The 13,671-nt window shown below is 36.4% G+C and overlaps 1 protein-coding gene and 1 pseudogene across 1 annotated transcript in view; both read left to right on the forward strand.

Moving 5' to 3' along the window:
- The first annotated feature begins 5,915 nt into the window (after positions 1–5,915).
- LOC106665441 lies at positions 5,916–6,267 on the forward strand (annotated as a pseudogene).
- Positions 6,268–6,778: 511 nt separating this feature from the next.
- The window catches only part of LOC106665442 (extracellular tyrosine-protein kinase PKDCC-like), a 53,782-nt gene continuing 46,889 nt past the window's right edge, over positions 6,779–13,671 (forward strand). Inside the window, exons 1-2 of the mRNA XM_014391856.1 lie at positions 6,779–6,832; positions 6,972–7,176. Coding sequence (XP_014247342.1) covers positions 6,779–6,832; positions 6,972–7,176 — 259 coding nt within the window. The remainder of the gene's footprint in view (positions 6,833–6,971; positions 7,177–13,671) is intronic.

Here is a 13,671-nt window from a genome sequence, read left to right on the forward strand (position 1 = left end):
AAAAAATGAATGCAGAATCCGCTGGAACGAAAGAAACGCATATAAATTTAGTAAATGTAAATAAGGCTTCGGGCCCTTGTCTGCGGAGGGTGGGTCGAGAAGATCATGGCACGTAGATGCCCTCGTGTGGAACGCTTATAATAACATAACTAGACATCCCGAATGACCTATGGCTTGGGGCATGGCAGCAGACATAGATCGCTGACCACTGGAGAGGCCTATCACCAATTACCCTGAGGAATACTGAGTACCCCGGGTAGTGTAAACCAAGTCTGGCGTGTGGGTGTATTTTATTAGCGTGAAAGGAGAAGTATATCCCTAATTACCCCGAGGAATACTGAGTACCCCAGGTAGTGTAAACCAAGTCTGGTGTGTGGTCATTTATTAGCGTGAATGGAGAGGCTTATCACCAATTACCCTGTGAAATACTGAGTACCCTGGGTAGTGTAAACGAGGTCTGGTATGTGAATATAATTTATTTGCGGGGATACCGAGGAATATTGAGTACCCCGGGTAGTATGAACGGCATCAGGTGTGAATGTAATTTATTAGCGAGAATGGAGAACTTATCTTCTATTACTCTAAGCACTATTGAGAATTGTACTTTATTGTAAAAGAAATCTGGGGTGTGATAATTTATTAGAGTGAATGGACTGGGAACATTAACAAAGGCCGGAGGTGCAGCGGTTTTACCATAAAAGATCATAACTTCCCTGGGTTTTAAAACGGCGAGGAAAATAAGCAAAGATACGCAATGGTAAGGAACAGAAAGCTGGCGATATCCAATGTAGTTTGCCGACTCCAAGATTTGATAAAGAAATTATTCGGAGATCGTGAGATGCGGTCTGGTGTGACGTAGGTTTTAGAAAAACATTGTATTTATCATGCCAATGTTTCAACCTTCATTGAGATCATCTTCAGGTCCTGGGATTTACAAACAAAGTATAAATTATACTTGGTTTTCCACATTCTATATGTATTTGTATAATTTAAACAATTTGTAAATCCCACGCCCTGAAGATGATCTCAATAAAGTTCGAAACGTTGGGGCGATAAAGAAAATGCTTTTCTAAACCTAGGTCACACCAGGCCGCATCTCACGACCTCCAAATAATCATTAATTAACGGTCACTAAACACCATACATTAAAAAAGAAAGGTTAATTTTGAGTTTAAAATGGTTAATTTCTAATTAAAAAGCTTAATTGCAGGAAAAAGCTACATGTTTACGTCAATGACTAATTAAGCAAGTATTATTTTTATTTGTTTGTATGTTCTTTGTTTAATAATTGTGGTTGTTTGCAGGTTTGCGTTTTTCATTGAATCAATTCCTCCATTTTCAACGTTCTTATTTTTTCTTAACCACAACTAGTTATTGATTGTTTATTTTTATGAAATTTTAGGCCTTTTAATTTTATAGCAACCTTGATGTGACTTTTTGTATTGTAATCTGATTTCCCATCATGGAAATCGTTGAAACGTAATTATTACGCTTCAAAAAATTTTCCTTATTTCGGAATTTTCCTGTTTTAAACACGAGCCTCGTAACAATTCGCAATCAGGATTTCCGTTTGTCAGGATATCATCGACGAGGGCGCCGGTTGAATATTCATTAACAATTTATGTATTGATGAATCTGTTCGGTCGAATGGTGTATCCCAATCCCTCTCTGGTTAATACATCAGCGTATTAGTACTTTAATATTGACCTCAATATTCAAGGATTAGTGAACACCATCTATCATCCCTGGTGCCAGATTAATGATGTGAAAGTTGCGGGTATGGAGAGAACGATTGATTGTCGATATGCGAGTAGATTTTTTCACAACACTGGTCATCAAAGATAAAATCCTATATTTAATTAGATTCTAATCCTGGATGTTTTTGACATTTCTTATGCGTTTAAAATTAGTACGGACCGTTTGCTTTAAACCTTTATTCTTTGCTTTACACTCTTAATTGACCCAGTTTTTTTTTTTCAATTAACTGATAAAATTATAAGCGAAGCGTTGATATTATTTTTTACCGTTGGAAAAATCAATATTGTAATGAAATTATTTTATTAACTAACTAGAAAAATATTTTTGAGTGGATGTTTGATCTTAAAAGGACTAATAATTAAAATGTGTATTGCTTTATAAAGTCAGATAACTTCAATTAAAATTATTATTAAAAATTGAAAAGATCAAAAATCATCAAGGAACAGTAAACCAAAATGATCCAAAACGACTTATCCCAATTTTTCCTCGTCATGCGTTAGTTGTCACTTTTTTTTTACCCTTTCCACCACCCCGCCGTACCTGAGGAAGACCCCATACCGGCGGACAAACGCTTTAGCTTAATCGGATTTGTATATCTAAGGGATTTCAAATAAATGGGATAAAAATACCTCCCAACGATCTTTCCTTCGGGCGAGACCGCTGGTCGGTTTTTGAAGGGACCATATTTTCATTTTAGAACCTAAAACAAAAGGTCTTCCCTTGCTGGTTTCCCCTTGCACATTTACTTTTCCTTGGTTTTATTTTCTATTTATTTATATTATCTAAAATGTTCTTACTAAAAAGAGGAAAACAGCCCGGAACCCTAAACCTAAGCATATGTTTAATTATGCAATAAATAACGGTAATAAAACTCTAACAATAATAACAATATTTAGGACTTAATAATTAGAATAAATAGGGACTTGTTCATTTAAGCGTATTTGGGGCAAAGTCTTTTAGTGCTTCAAATGATTTGATATCACAGACTAGCTTTTGGAGATTAGGCGGCCATTCTGCTGAGGTGATGGTCTTTCGCAAACGTTCTCTTTCTTCCTTGAATTTGATACAGCTGAAGAGTTTAGGCGCCTTCTTCAGTGCTCCAAACAGAGCATAAAGGGCTTTCTCTTTTCTTATATTTATGAAGATAGCTTGCGAAATTTCCATGTCCTGATAGCATTTGGGTTGTCCAGTAGTCGGGGTGTAGCCATTTTGCTTTTCGTCTTTTTTCAACGCTTGGGAAAAATTTGGATGTTAGTCGACCTTTATTGCTATTTGTCCATCTTTCTTGCCATGATGCCATAGTCATTTTTCCCTAGTACTCTTTTGCCTCCTTCACCGTTGTGCTTCGGAACCAGTCTATTTCTCCTTGGCTTGTTCCTATATCACTAGCCTCATTTTTCTTTTTTTGGTGGATGATCACCCTTTCGTTAAGGACTAGGTCTATTGGCGGTGCGTTGTCTATACTTGTAGGGCATGTGTTGAAATTGTCCTGTACCCTTTTGTGGTTCTTATAAGAGCTATTCGTTGGCTTTGTTCTATTATAGCTTTGCTTTTGCTAGCTGCTTTGGCCCATCTGGCTGCACCATAACTTACTATTGGGAGGAAGACACTTTTATAGATTGTGGAGAGCTTTTGTGCTAGTCCATATTCCACTCTCGCTATTACGCTCAATCTATTGTACACCCTTCTTGTCGTTTCCCTTATTTTAATAGCGTGGTGTACTGGGTTTAGGGTATCGCCTAATATTACTCCCAAGTACTTGACTTGATCGCTTGGCTTCACTCGTTTTCCCTCTATATTCATAAATAGGTAAATCCAAATTCTTTAAAAACAGAGTAATGTCGCTTCAAAATTAGGTATATAAAATATTGGGTTGAGTTTAAAATTTTATATTAGATTGATGCAAAAATAATGATGATTTTTAACGTTAAGTAAAAGCAAGCTACAACCTAACTTCAATAAAATATATATAATCGAAACAACTTCCATTACTATCTCTACATTTTTCCCAAAGCAGAATGAATGCTTTGAGTAGAAACTAGGATCTCTAGAATCCTGAAATGCATTTTCAATTTCATTTTGGCTTATGAACCATTTCTCGCACAAAAATTGCTGAGATGTTTAAAAATGAATAGGAGAAAGATCCGGTGTGTATGGTGGATGCGGTAAAGCCTCTTAACCTAACTCATGAAGACGTGACAGATTCCGTTGTGCGACGTGTGGGCGTGCGTTGTCTGGAAGGAAGATAGGCCACTTCCGATTGATTAATGCCATAAATGTCGCAGTTTTAGTTCCATCTCATTAATTTCATACAGTACTTTCCAGCAGTGATGGTTTCACCAGGATTGAGCTGTACTGAATAATTTTTTTGGGTGTATGTTTGGTTTTGGGAAGTGAACTTGTATTTCACGCCTATCCAGTCACTGTCCAGAACGCTGTCTATTGTCGTATAATATCGATTTTTCATCGATTTTACTATATAACTGAGAAATAAGGAAACACAAATTCCGAGGCGTCGGTGGCCGCAATAGTTCAGGGGTTTAAACGGTGCTCACTACTGTAAGTTAAAGGTCCAGGGTTCGAATCCAGTGGCACATTATTCGATAGAATAGATTCAATATAGTCGACTAAATTGCTTGTAGCGTTGTAGCGCTGTCTTAATGATTATTTTTGCAGCTTTAGTATGGTGGAAAGGTCTAGAAAATAAAGGAAACAGTAATAAATTAAGGTCATTTCAAAGATTAGGTTGTTTGATGATGACAGGAGCATTTTCAACTACACCTACCTTAGCACTTGAAATCATAACCAATAACATACCTCTTCACATTGAGGTTAAGGTCAGGGCACTAATCAGCTCGATTAATTAGCGAGGGCAGGTGGAATATAAGTGCAATAACATAGGTCACTCGAAAATCTCACAACAATTGAGTAAGGTCAACGGTCAATTATTAAGCGTTAGTGATAAAAAGATTAAAACCCCTTCGGGGAAAAAACACTTTCAGGTAGTCACCCCTTGTAATTATAATTATACTTTGGATGATGAGCATCGTAACATAGACTGCTACACAGATGGATCACTTACCAGAGGTAGAGGGCGTGGTGCAGGAATGTACATACCAAAATTAGGCATCGGCATCTCCTCCCTTCTTGGTAATAACACCTTCGTTTTTCAGGCGGAAATCTGGGCCATTGTAAAATTAAAGGAAAAGATATTAGAAGTTTTTCTGACAGTCAGGCTAGTCTTAGGGCATTACAAAAAGATTTGTCAACCTCACAACTGGTGGAGGAAAATGTAGATCTTATCAGTAGAATCTCTTCCAGGTTGGAGAACAAGGTAACCCTTATTTGGATACCAGCACATAAAGGACACCATGGCAATGAAAAGGCGGATGGCCTAGCCAAAGAAGGTTCTAATACTGCGTTTGTCGGACCACAACCGGTGTTACCTGACTCTATGAGCACAGCGAAAGAGAGTATTAATAACTGGGGCATGAAACAATTCCTTAGGGAGTGGAATTTATCCCTCGGACACAAGCAATCGAAAGAGTTTGTTAAGGCGATCAAACCAGCAGAATCGAAATGGCTATTCTCTAACTCAAGGAAGGGAATTAGGAGGCTGATAGGTATTCTGACGGGCCACTGCCCACTGAGAAGACAGCTCTTCGTAATGGGTATCCTACCAGATCGCTTTTGCCGTTTTTACGAAATAAAATAAGAAACGGCAAGGCACTACCTCGCAGCGTGTGATAGGTGCTAGGTCTAGCTTTGAAATCTTTGAAGGAGCGGACTTCACCAAATCACTCCCCGAGATTAAATAGTACAAAATCTTCGGGTTTGTGGACACAGGTCAAAGAGATTTATGCAGGACACGTGAGGCGACTTACCTTTTAGGGACGGGGTACGATTCTACCCAAGCATTTAACCCCTAGGGTCTTGGTAGCCCACCCTGCTTAATATAATACGGGACCGTGGTAGCCGAGTGGTTAGCGTGAGAGACTCTCGGCTCATAGACTCATAGACTCCGTGGTCGTGGATTCGATTCCCACCGTCGCCTCTGGCCCTTTTTTCACGATAACCCCTCCCAAAATATGAACACACATACAAAAATTCGTCACCATGGTTAATATGCATAGATAGATCATAAGGAAAAAAACCAGATGCGTACTTTCTGCAAGAAGTGCAAAGTGCACACGCTTCATAAGGTGACCCAGTACAAGAAGTCGAAGGAAAGGCACGCCTCCCAGGGTAGGAGGAGATACGACCATAAACAACAGGGATACGGTGGTCAGACAAAGCCGATTTTCAGAAAAAAAGGCTAAAACCACTAAGAAAATTGTGCTGAGAATGGAATACACGGAATGCAAATACCGCAAGCAAGTGCCGCTCAAGTAGTAAGCACTTTGAATTGGGTGGTGACAAAAAGAGGAAGGGCCAAATGATTCAGTTTTAGGAAAGTATCTTTATAATTTTTGTGTACATAAATTTGGCTGAATACAACTCTTTTAACAAGGTGTGTTTCACTCTCGGTGAATCCGGCAGTCTAGGTTCGATCCTCAGTGTCGTTGCTTTAATTTCAGACCCGCTCCTCTTAAAATATTCTTTATCAGTGATACGCACTCTGGCTAATATGAGACAAAATGCCATGAAGGATTATATTTTGTTAAAATACAAATTATTTTCTGTGTTCTTTATTTCATGTTTTATTAACAGGGATTCATCGGTATTTCAATTATTTTTATCCAAGAGAAAAAATTTTCCCGGTGGCGTCACGTTCCATGAAAGAAATAACCGTTTAGGGCCAATAATAGAAATATGTTGCCGAAAAGAATCGACGTTTTTCCACTCGAAAGATAGAGCAAGAGAATACACGTATTTGCCACATTTATTCGAGTACTGGCCGACGGCGTGCCTCTGACAGGACGGCAAGAACTGAGAAAATGGGAAATCGTTCCGTTTGTCTCAAACACAACTTGCTTTCGTGACAGATTTTCTTTTGGCAGGCGTGAATAGTAAGGACAGTATGGAATTTTCGGACAAAATCACAGTCCATCTCGTTTATTCTGACGTCAAAAAAGTTTTTTACTTTGCCGTTTCGACCTCTTTTTCAACAAAACTTCCCCGATTGGAATTTCCACCAAACTAACGCATCCACACAAAAATTGTTTATAAGATCTAACATTTAAAGTTTAATCATTTTTGGTTTTGTGTTTAAGGTTGCCTACAGCATTGCGTCTCTTCTTCACCATTTGGCCCATTCGTCTCTCGGCTCCCTTGCGGTTACTGATCTCAAACGTCAGCAGTTTGTCCTGGTGGACGGCCAGCTGAAGCTAGCAGACGTTGATGACCTGGGAATTTCCGAGCCTACTTGCACATACCACACGGACTGCACGCCACCGAGAGACGAATTCAACATTATAGGTAATTAAATTTTTATGTATAGTTAGCTTATACTTTTAAACATCATAACCTAAAAAAAAAGCATAAGATCATAATAATGAAAAACATTAGTACAAAAATTGGTAAAAATTTATACAATTTATGAAGGATTAGTTTCAAGGTTCTGACGGAACAGATAAAGTATAAATAAAATAGTGTTATTATTGGAAAAGCAATTGCGGTATAAAAGATTGGTATAAATAGAAAACTGGTAGAATAGAAAACAGCGAGAAAGAGAGAGAGAGAGAGAGAGAGAGAGAGAGAGAGAGAGAGAGAGAGAGAGAGAGAGAGAGACATGTTCCGTAAAATGTGGATTAAAACAAAAAGAATAAATTAATTAAACTCGTTCAGCGAGGACGTTGCGGTTTATGCTGTAAGATAAAGGTCCCGAGTTCGAATCCAGCGACTCTGCATTCAAACCCTACATACAAACAATCGGACGTTTTTCAAATACACCCCGAGGGTTCATATAACCTCTGCTGCAAACGTAAAAAAAAACATATCTACACGGGGTTGTTTCTGCAGCTTCAAGTTCAGAGCCAATAGATATTCTCATTGAACTTCCCTTGGAAAATTTATCAGCCTCCTCGTTACCGTTTACAGTGTATGATATAGTATCCAAATTTAATTTTTCTCGTCACTATCTGACGTGGCATTGATGCCATCCTAAAGGCTCTGGACTTTATACCGATGAGGCCCCTTTAGTGCCAAAATTTTGTCCATGTGTTATGCTTATCGTTTAATGGTAATAACAGCCTATAAATCTCCTCTCTTTTGGTATAAAGACAATGACATTTTGCACAAGATTTGTATGAATTCTAGTCCTTAGTGTATTTCCATATAGACTATCACTGTAACTTACTTGGTCTTGGCGCGTTTTATACCAGATGCCTGGAAACTGGTATCACTGAATGTGTGTGTGTGTGTGTGTGTGTGTGTGTGTGTGTGTGTGTGTGTCTGTGTGTGTGTGTGTCTGTGTGTCTGTGTCTGTGTCTGTGTCTGTGTGTATTGTGTGTGTGAGAGAGAGAGAGAGAGAGAGAGTGAGAGAGAGAGAGAGAGAGAGAGAGAGAGAAAGAGAGAGTGAGAGAGCAAGCAAAAAGAAGAGAGAGGAAGTGGGTGAGATAGTGTGAGAGGGATTAGTTTGAAGGGAAGCAGAAAGAAAAATAATGTGAAGATAATGTTAAATTCACTAATTTCGTGGTCCGCTTGACCAATTAATATATTACAATTAATTAAGGTTTTTAGTTGAGATAAAAAAGTCAATGTCACGAGCGGGATTCGAACCCACGATCTTCGGCTTGATACGCCGCTGTTCTACCACTTGAGCTATCGTGACGTCGATCCACTAGGACACCAACTTCCCATCACAACCGCCATTTCATTTGTCGCCGGGAATCGAATAGATTTCACGACATTTGAAAAATGGCAAAAAGGAGGAAAAATTCAAAACGTGCGGTTGAGATGTGAAGAGAAAAACCTTAATTAATTGTTTTATTGTAAGCTTGGTGCAGTCTTTACCACATCAGCCAAGCAAGAAAAAAGAGAACTCAGAAAATTTTCGTACCATCAAACTTCTACTACAACCGCTATATAGTCCAGACGTTGATCCCTCACTTAATTACAAGTTTCAATCCATGACTTTAGTCAATGAACAATATATTTAAAAAAAGAAAATTGATTTTGGTTATTGTAAGGGATTAAATTGCCTTGGATCTAGGACAAGCAAGGCAATTTTCATAATCCATTTATGGTTTTACCGGTCTAAGTAAAAAAAAAAAAATATTTCAATTAATTATTCTTTTTATGTAAAAGAAGAAAAAGTTAATGTCACGAGCGGGATTCGAACCTACAACTTCGGCTCAATACGCCGCTGTTCTAACCACTTGAGCTATCCTGACTTCGATCCACTCGGACATGAACTCCTCAACACGATAGCTCAATTGGTTACAGCAGCGGCGTATTGAGCCGAAGGTCGTGGGTTCGAATCCCGCTCGTGTCACTAACTTTTTCATTTCAACCAATACCTTACATAAAGATTAATTAATTGAAAGAAGTTATTTGGCCAATCGTAACCCGAAATAAGATGGATCTGGCAACTATTTGATGCAAACATGAAATGAGAGTCTTCTTCGGCAGTTAAATTGTCATATCTCACCCAAGATTTTACATAAAAAGAATAATTAACATGTGGTGATGATTGACCGTTAATCGATAATTATTCAGAAATCGTAAGATGCGGTCTGGTGTGATGTAGGTTTCAGAAAAACATTTTCTTTATCGTGCCAACGTTTCGATCATTATTGAGATCATCTTCAGGCCTTCGGGGGAATAATTAATTGAAATTTTCATAATATTGAGCTCTGCAGGTAATGAACACACACGCATGAATAGTATATATATGTTTATAGTTTTAGACAGTTAGACAGACAGGCCGAAATCAGGCAGGCAGACAGACATATAAAGAAGACAGTGAAATGTGAAATGAGACGAAGATACATTGAAAACAAAGAAAATTAAAATAACAAAACAAAACGACATAGAATATGAAAAAGAGATTCTACGTATATACATCGAAAGAAAAAATTTAGAATGGCGAGAGAAAACGAAACCGTGAAAAGTATAAAGAGCACGTGAAATAGGAAGAATAGAAAAAAGGTGGTGATATATATCGAATAGAAAAAAAGAGAGAGTGCAAATCTGAAATATAAATCAATATTTCTTTGTAATTACTGAAATTAGTAATTAGCTAATTACTATTTTAATGCGTGGGCGAATTCACTTGGCCAAACAAACAATACGAACTTTCGTTTTTGAAATGAAAACAACCAAAATTACAACGGAGTTTGATGAGAGACAGTTTCACCTCGTAGTTTTCAAGAGGAAATAGTACAAGATTGTTAAATTTAAAACCGTTGAACTTCTGATTTAACAGTTATCTAAAAAAACGTAAAGTGTAACCTTCTAGAAGTAAAATGTACTAACAAAAATAGTAAAAGAACAATTAACTTCAACTTTGTCTTCAACTCGAGACTTCAAACTCTCGGTCAAATATCGTACTCGTTCAGTCAAGTGACTTGTTCAAATACCGAGTAGGAAATGAAACTTGTGCAGGATACACTGAGATTGTATAAAAGACCGCTTACCTTTGTCTTGTAATGCGAAAGATTAGCCAGAAACAGATCCAGGCTTGCCTATCAACTTTGTTTCTCCTCGAGTTAACTCGGTTTCATAAAAAAGAAAAACCTTCAAGTTTCTTTGCGAACTCAGAGTTAAGTGGATTCTGGCACAATAGACTTAATGAAGCTAAAGCCCTTCAACGTCTCCCGAAACAAAAAAGAACTACCAGAATTAAAAATAGTAACACTCATTTCCGAAAGTTTTTATAATGTGCAAAACAAATTAATTTTTATTGTTTAGGTCGAAAACGCATTTGTTTTAATAGAAAGATAAATAGAAATATATAGAATTCATTTTTAGTCTAGAAGGTTATGGCATAGGAAACACACAAAAAAAGTCAGAATAGAAGTGCCTTCAAACTCCTACCACAACCGCTATATAGTCCTAACATTACTCCATCGGATAATTACAAGTTTCAATCGATGGCTCACTTCAATGAAAAAATATATTTGAAAAGAGAAAATTTGCTCATCGTAAAGAGTTAGAGATATGTATATATATATTACATATTTTTTCCGTCATTTATTTTATGCTAAAGGCATAAATCCACTGTCATAGCTGCCTTAAAAATCCACTAATGCAGAACAAACAAAAACTGGTGTTAAACTTGTTTTTTAAATTTGAAATCAGCCCTTTTTTAAATCTCGAAGTTGTCATTTCAATTAAAATTTAACCCTTTTGACTTCGTATTAACCTCTTTTAAATCAAACTAACCTTTTTTAAGCATTAAAAACTTAGAATATGGTATAAAATATATGTAAAGTAAAATTCCTGTATATGTGAGAATTTGTTTTATTTATAAAACAATTGGACACTAGAAGACTTTATGAATAATAAATTATTATTGTATTAAAATCTGTCGTGATTAGTTACCGTTAATCGATAATTATTCAGAAATCGTGAGATGCGGTCTGGTGTGATGTAGGTTTCAGAAAAATATTTTCTTTATCGTGCCAACGTTTCGATCTTTATTGAGATCATCTTCAGGGCTCAAAGTGTTTGTCTTCTGTGTAATTGTGCCATTCTTTGCCAAGAGTGCCCTCTCAACACGACTCGCAAAAATGGCACAATTACACAGAAGACAAACACTTTGAGCCCTGAAGATGATCTCAATAAAGATCGAAACGTTGGCACGATAAAGAAAATGTTTTTCTGAAACCTACACAACATCAGATCGCATCTCACGATTTCTGAATAATTATTGGATTAAAATGTATATAACTCGCATATAAACTAAAGAATTTTTTTTAGAATATTTTAAAAATATAAATGGGTTCTTAACATTAAGTTATTTAGAATTACATATAAAAACAAATGTTTCTTCAATTAATCCGAAATTGTTTGAACACGTTAAATAATTATCACATAGACTAATTGTTTTAAATTTTAATCAGACGTCGAATTATTAGAGGTACCATTTATTTTTTATATTTAATTTAATACAAATTTTAATTTGTTGAAATCACTAGGAGCGGCCAAAAATGAGATAGTTTAGAAAAACACCTTTTTCTTTTTTTGCCGACGTTTCGACCCTTATTCGGGTCATCTTCAGAGCATAAAGTGTTATTCCTATGGTGTCATATTGATTCTTCGTGAAAGTATTGTGATAAATTTAATCTTAATTATTAGTTTTTAGGTATTCAAAGAGCCCAATTGTTTTATCGTTATAAAAAAAAATTCCTAAATAATATCAGTTCTAGTTTTCTGAATACTTTAAAAAAAGCGTTAATTCAAAATTAAAAAATATTTAATTTGAATTTAAAAGAACTATTGGACGATATTCCACATAATCAAATACGTACAAGATAAAAAAGGTTATTTTGAAATTAGAAAAAGGTAATATGAATTTAAAAGGGGTAAATTTTGAAATTAAAAACGGTTTATTTGACAGAAAATGCTATAATCCCGGTAATGCCGCGTAAGATTTGTTTCTATACATGACTAAATCTGTATAATTAAAAAAAAATTCGAAAAATTATAAAGAATTAATTTCTCCTTGGGCCTAAGAAATGGAGGTAAGATGATGGTGGCATTATGCTACCATGACACCCGCCATATAGTCCAGATATTGTTCCGTCAGGTTGTAACTTCTTTCGGGCAATGGTTCAAATCTTTAAATTTGCAAAAATTTTAAGATGTAGATTTTGTTAAGCGGATAATGCTAGAAAAGTAAAAAATGCGGAGCAACAAATTTTTGAAAGCCATTCCAATGAATGGACTGTGTTTTGACTTGGCCTTTTGCTTCATATTTTTAATAGATATTTTTGTTTCATAAACGGTTATTTTCTTTATTTATTCTATTATTTTATACTAATTTATTAATAATGTGCTGGTTTTATAAGTGAAATTTGGAAGGCTTCATAAATCTCCCAATGGTTAAATTTAATTTCATGAGTCACACACATCCGAATTGGTCTGCGGTTGGCCCTTTTTCCACCCCAAAAAACAAACATCCCACTATATCAGAAGCCGGTCTAAAATTCATTTAGTAATTTGTCAAGGGTTGCGGGCAATTTGAGGGGGTCGGCGGTGGGCCGTCTCCCTTCTAAGTAGAGGCCATAAATTGTTTAGGGCCAGGGCGATAGGACGATCCCGCCTCAGTCAACCCTGTCCGGACCCCGACAAGAAAGTCCACTCTCTTCAGATTTCCTTCTTTCATTTGTCTGAATTAAGTTTTAATGGGGCTTGTGCGTCGACGGAGAAATGATTTATTAGATCATTGGCTTTTCGGTTTTCATGGAGTCTGTAATGGCATCGGTGGTGGACGTCTTCTCTTATTTAATCACCGTCATGTAACCATACGGTCGGATATTGTTTAGATCTTGATATATTCGTTATAATTGAAAAATTTAAAAATATTCAAACCTTGCGACTGTTACTATTTGGCAGGGAACACACCTGATGCTACCCGACGCAAATCCAAAGTCCAATTTTCCGTAAGATTGTATTACCCCCGTGCACATCTGCCCGATGCCACGCAACTCTACCCTACTCTACGCTTTATGATCCCCACTGTCCAGATTTCGTCGGGTAGCATCGAGTACAGTCGAAGACAAAAGAACCGGACAATCATATTTTTATTTGAAAGTATATGTACTATTGTCGTTATATTAATTACAACATACTTATTTTAATATAAACCAAATTAAGCGAGAGAAAAAATGCATTAGTTTTTATTTAAAAAAATTAATTTTAAAGATTTGGCAGAAAATTTATCAAAACACCGGAATACCATTTTTTGATCGAATGAATTTAACAAAAATTAAAATATACATATCTTTCCAACAAGACCTTGACCCA

Source organism: Cimex lectularius, unplaced genomic scaffold, assembly GCF_000648675.2.
Source record: "Cimex lectularius strain Harlan isolate CLEC.00 unplaced genomic scaffold, Clec_2.1 scaffold37, whole genome shotgun sequence".
NCBI classification, from domain to species: domain Eukaryota; kingdom Metazoa; phylum Arthropoda; class Insecta; order Hemiptera; family Cimicidae; genus Cimex; species Cimex lectularius.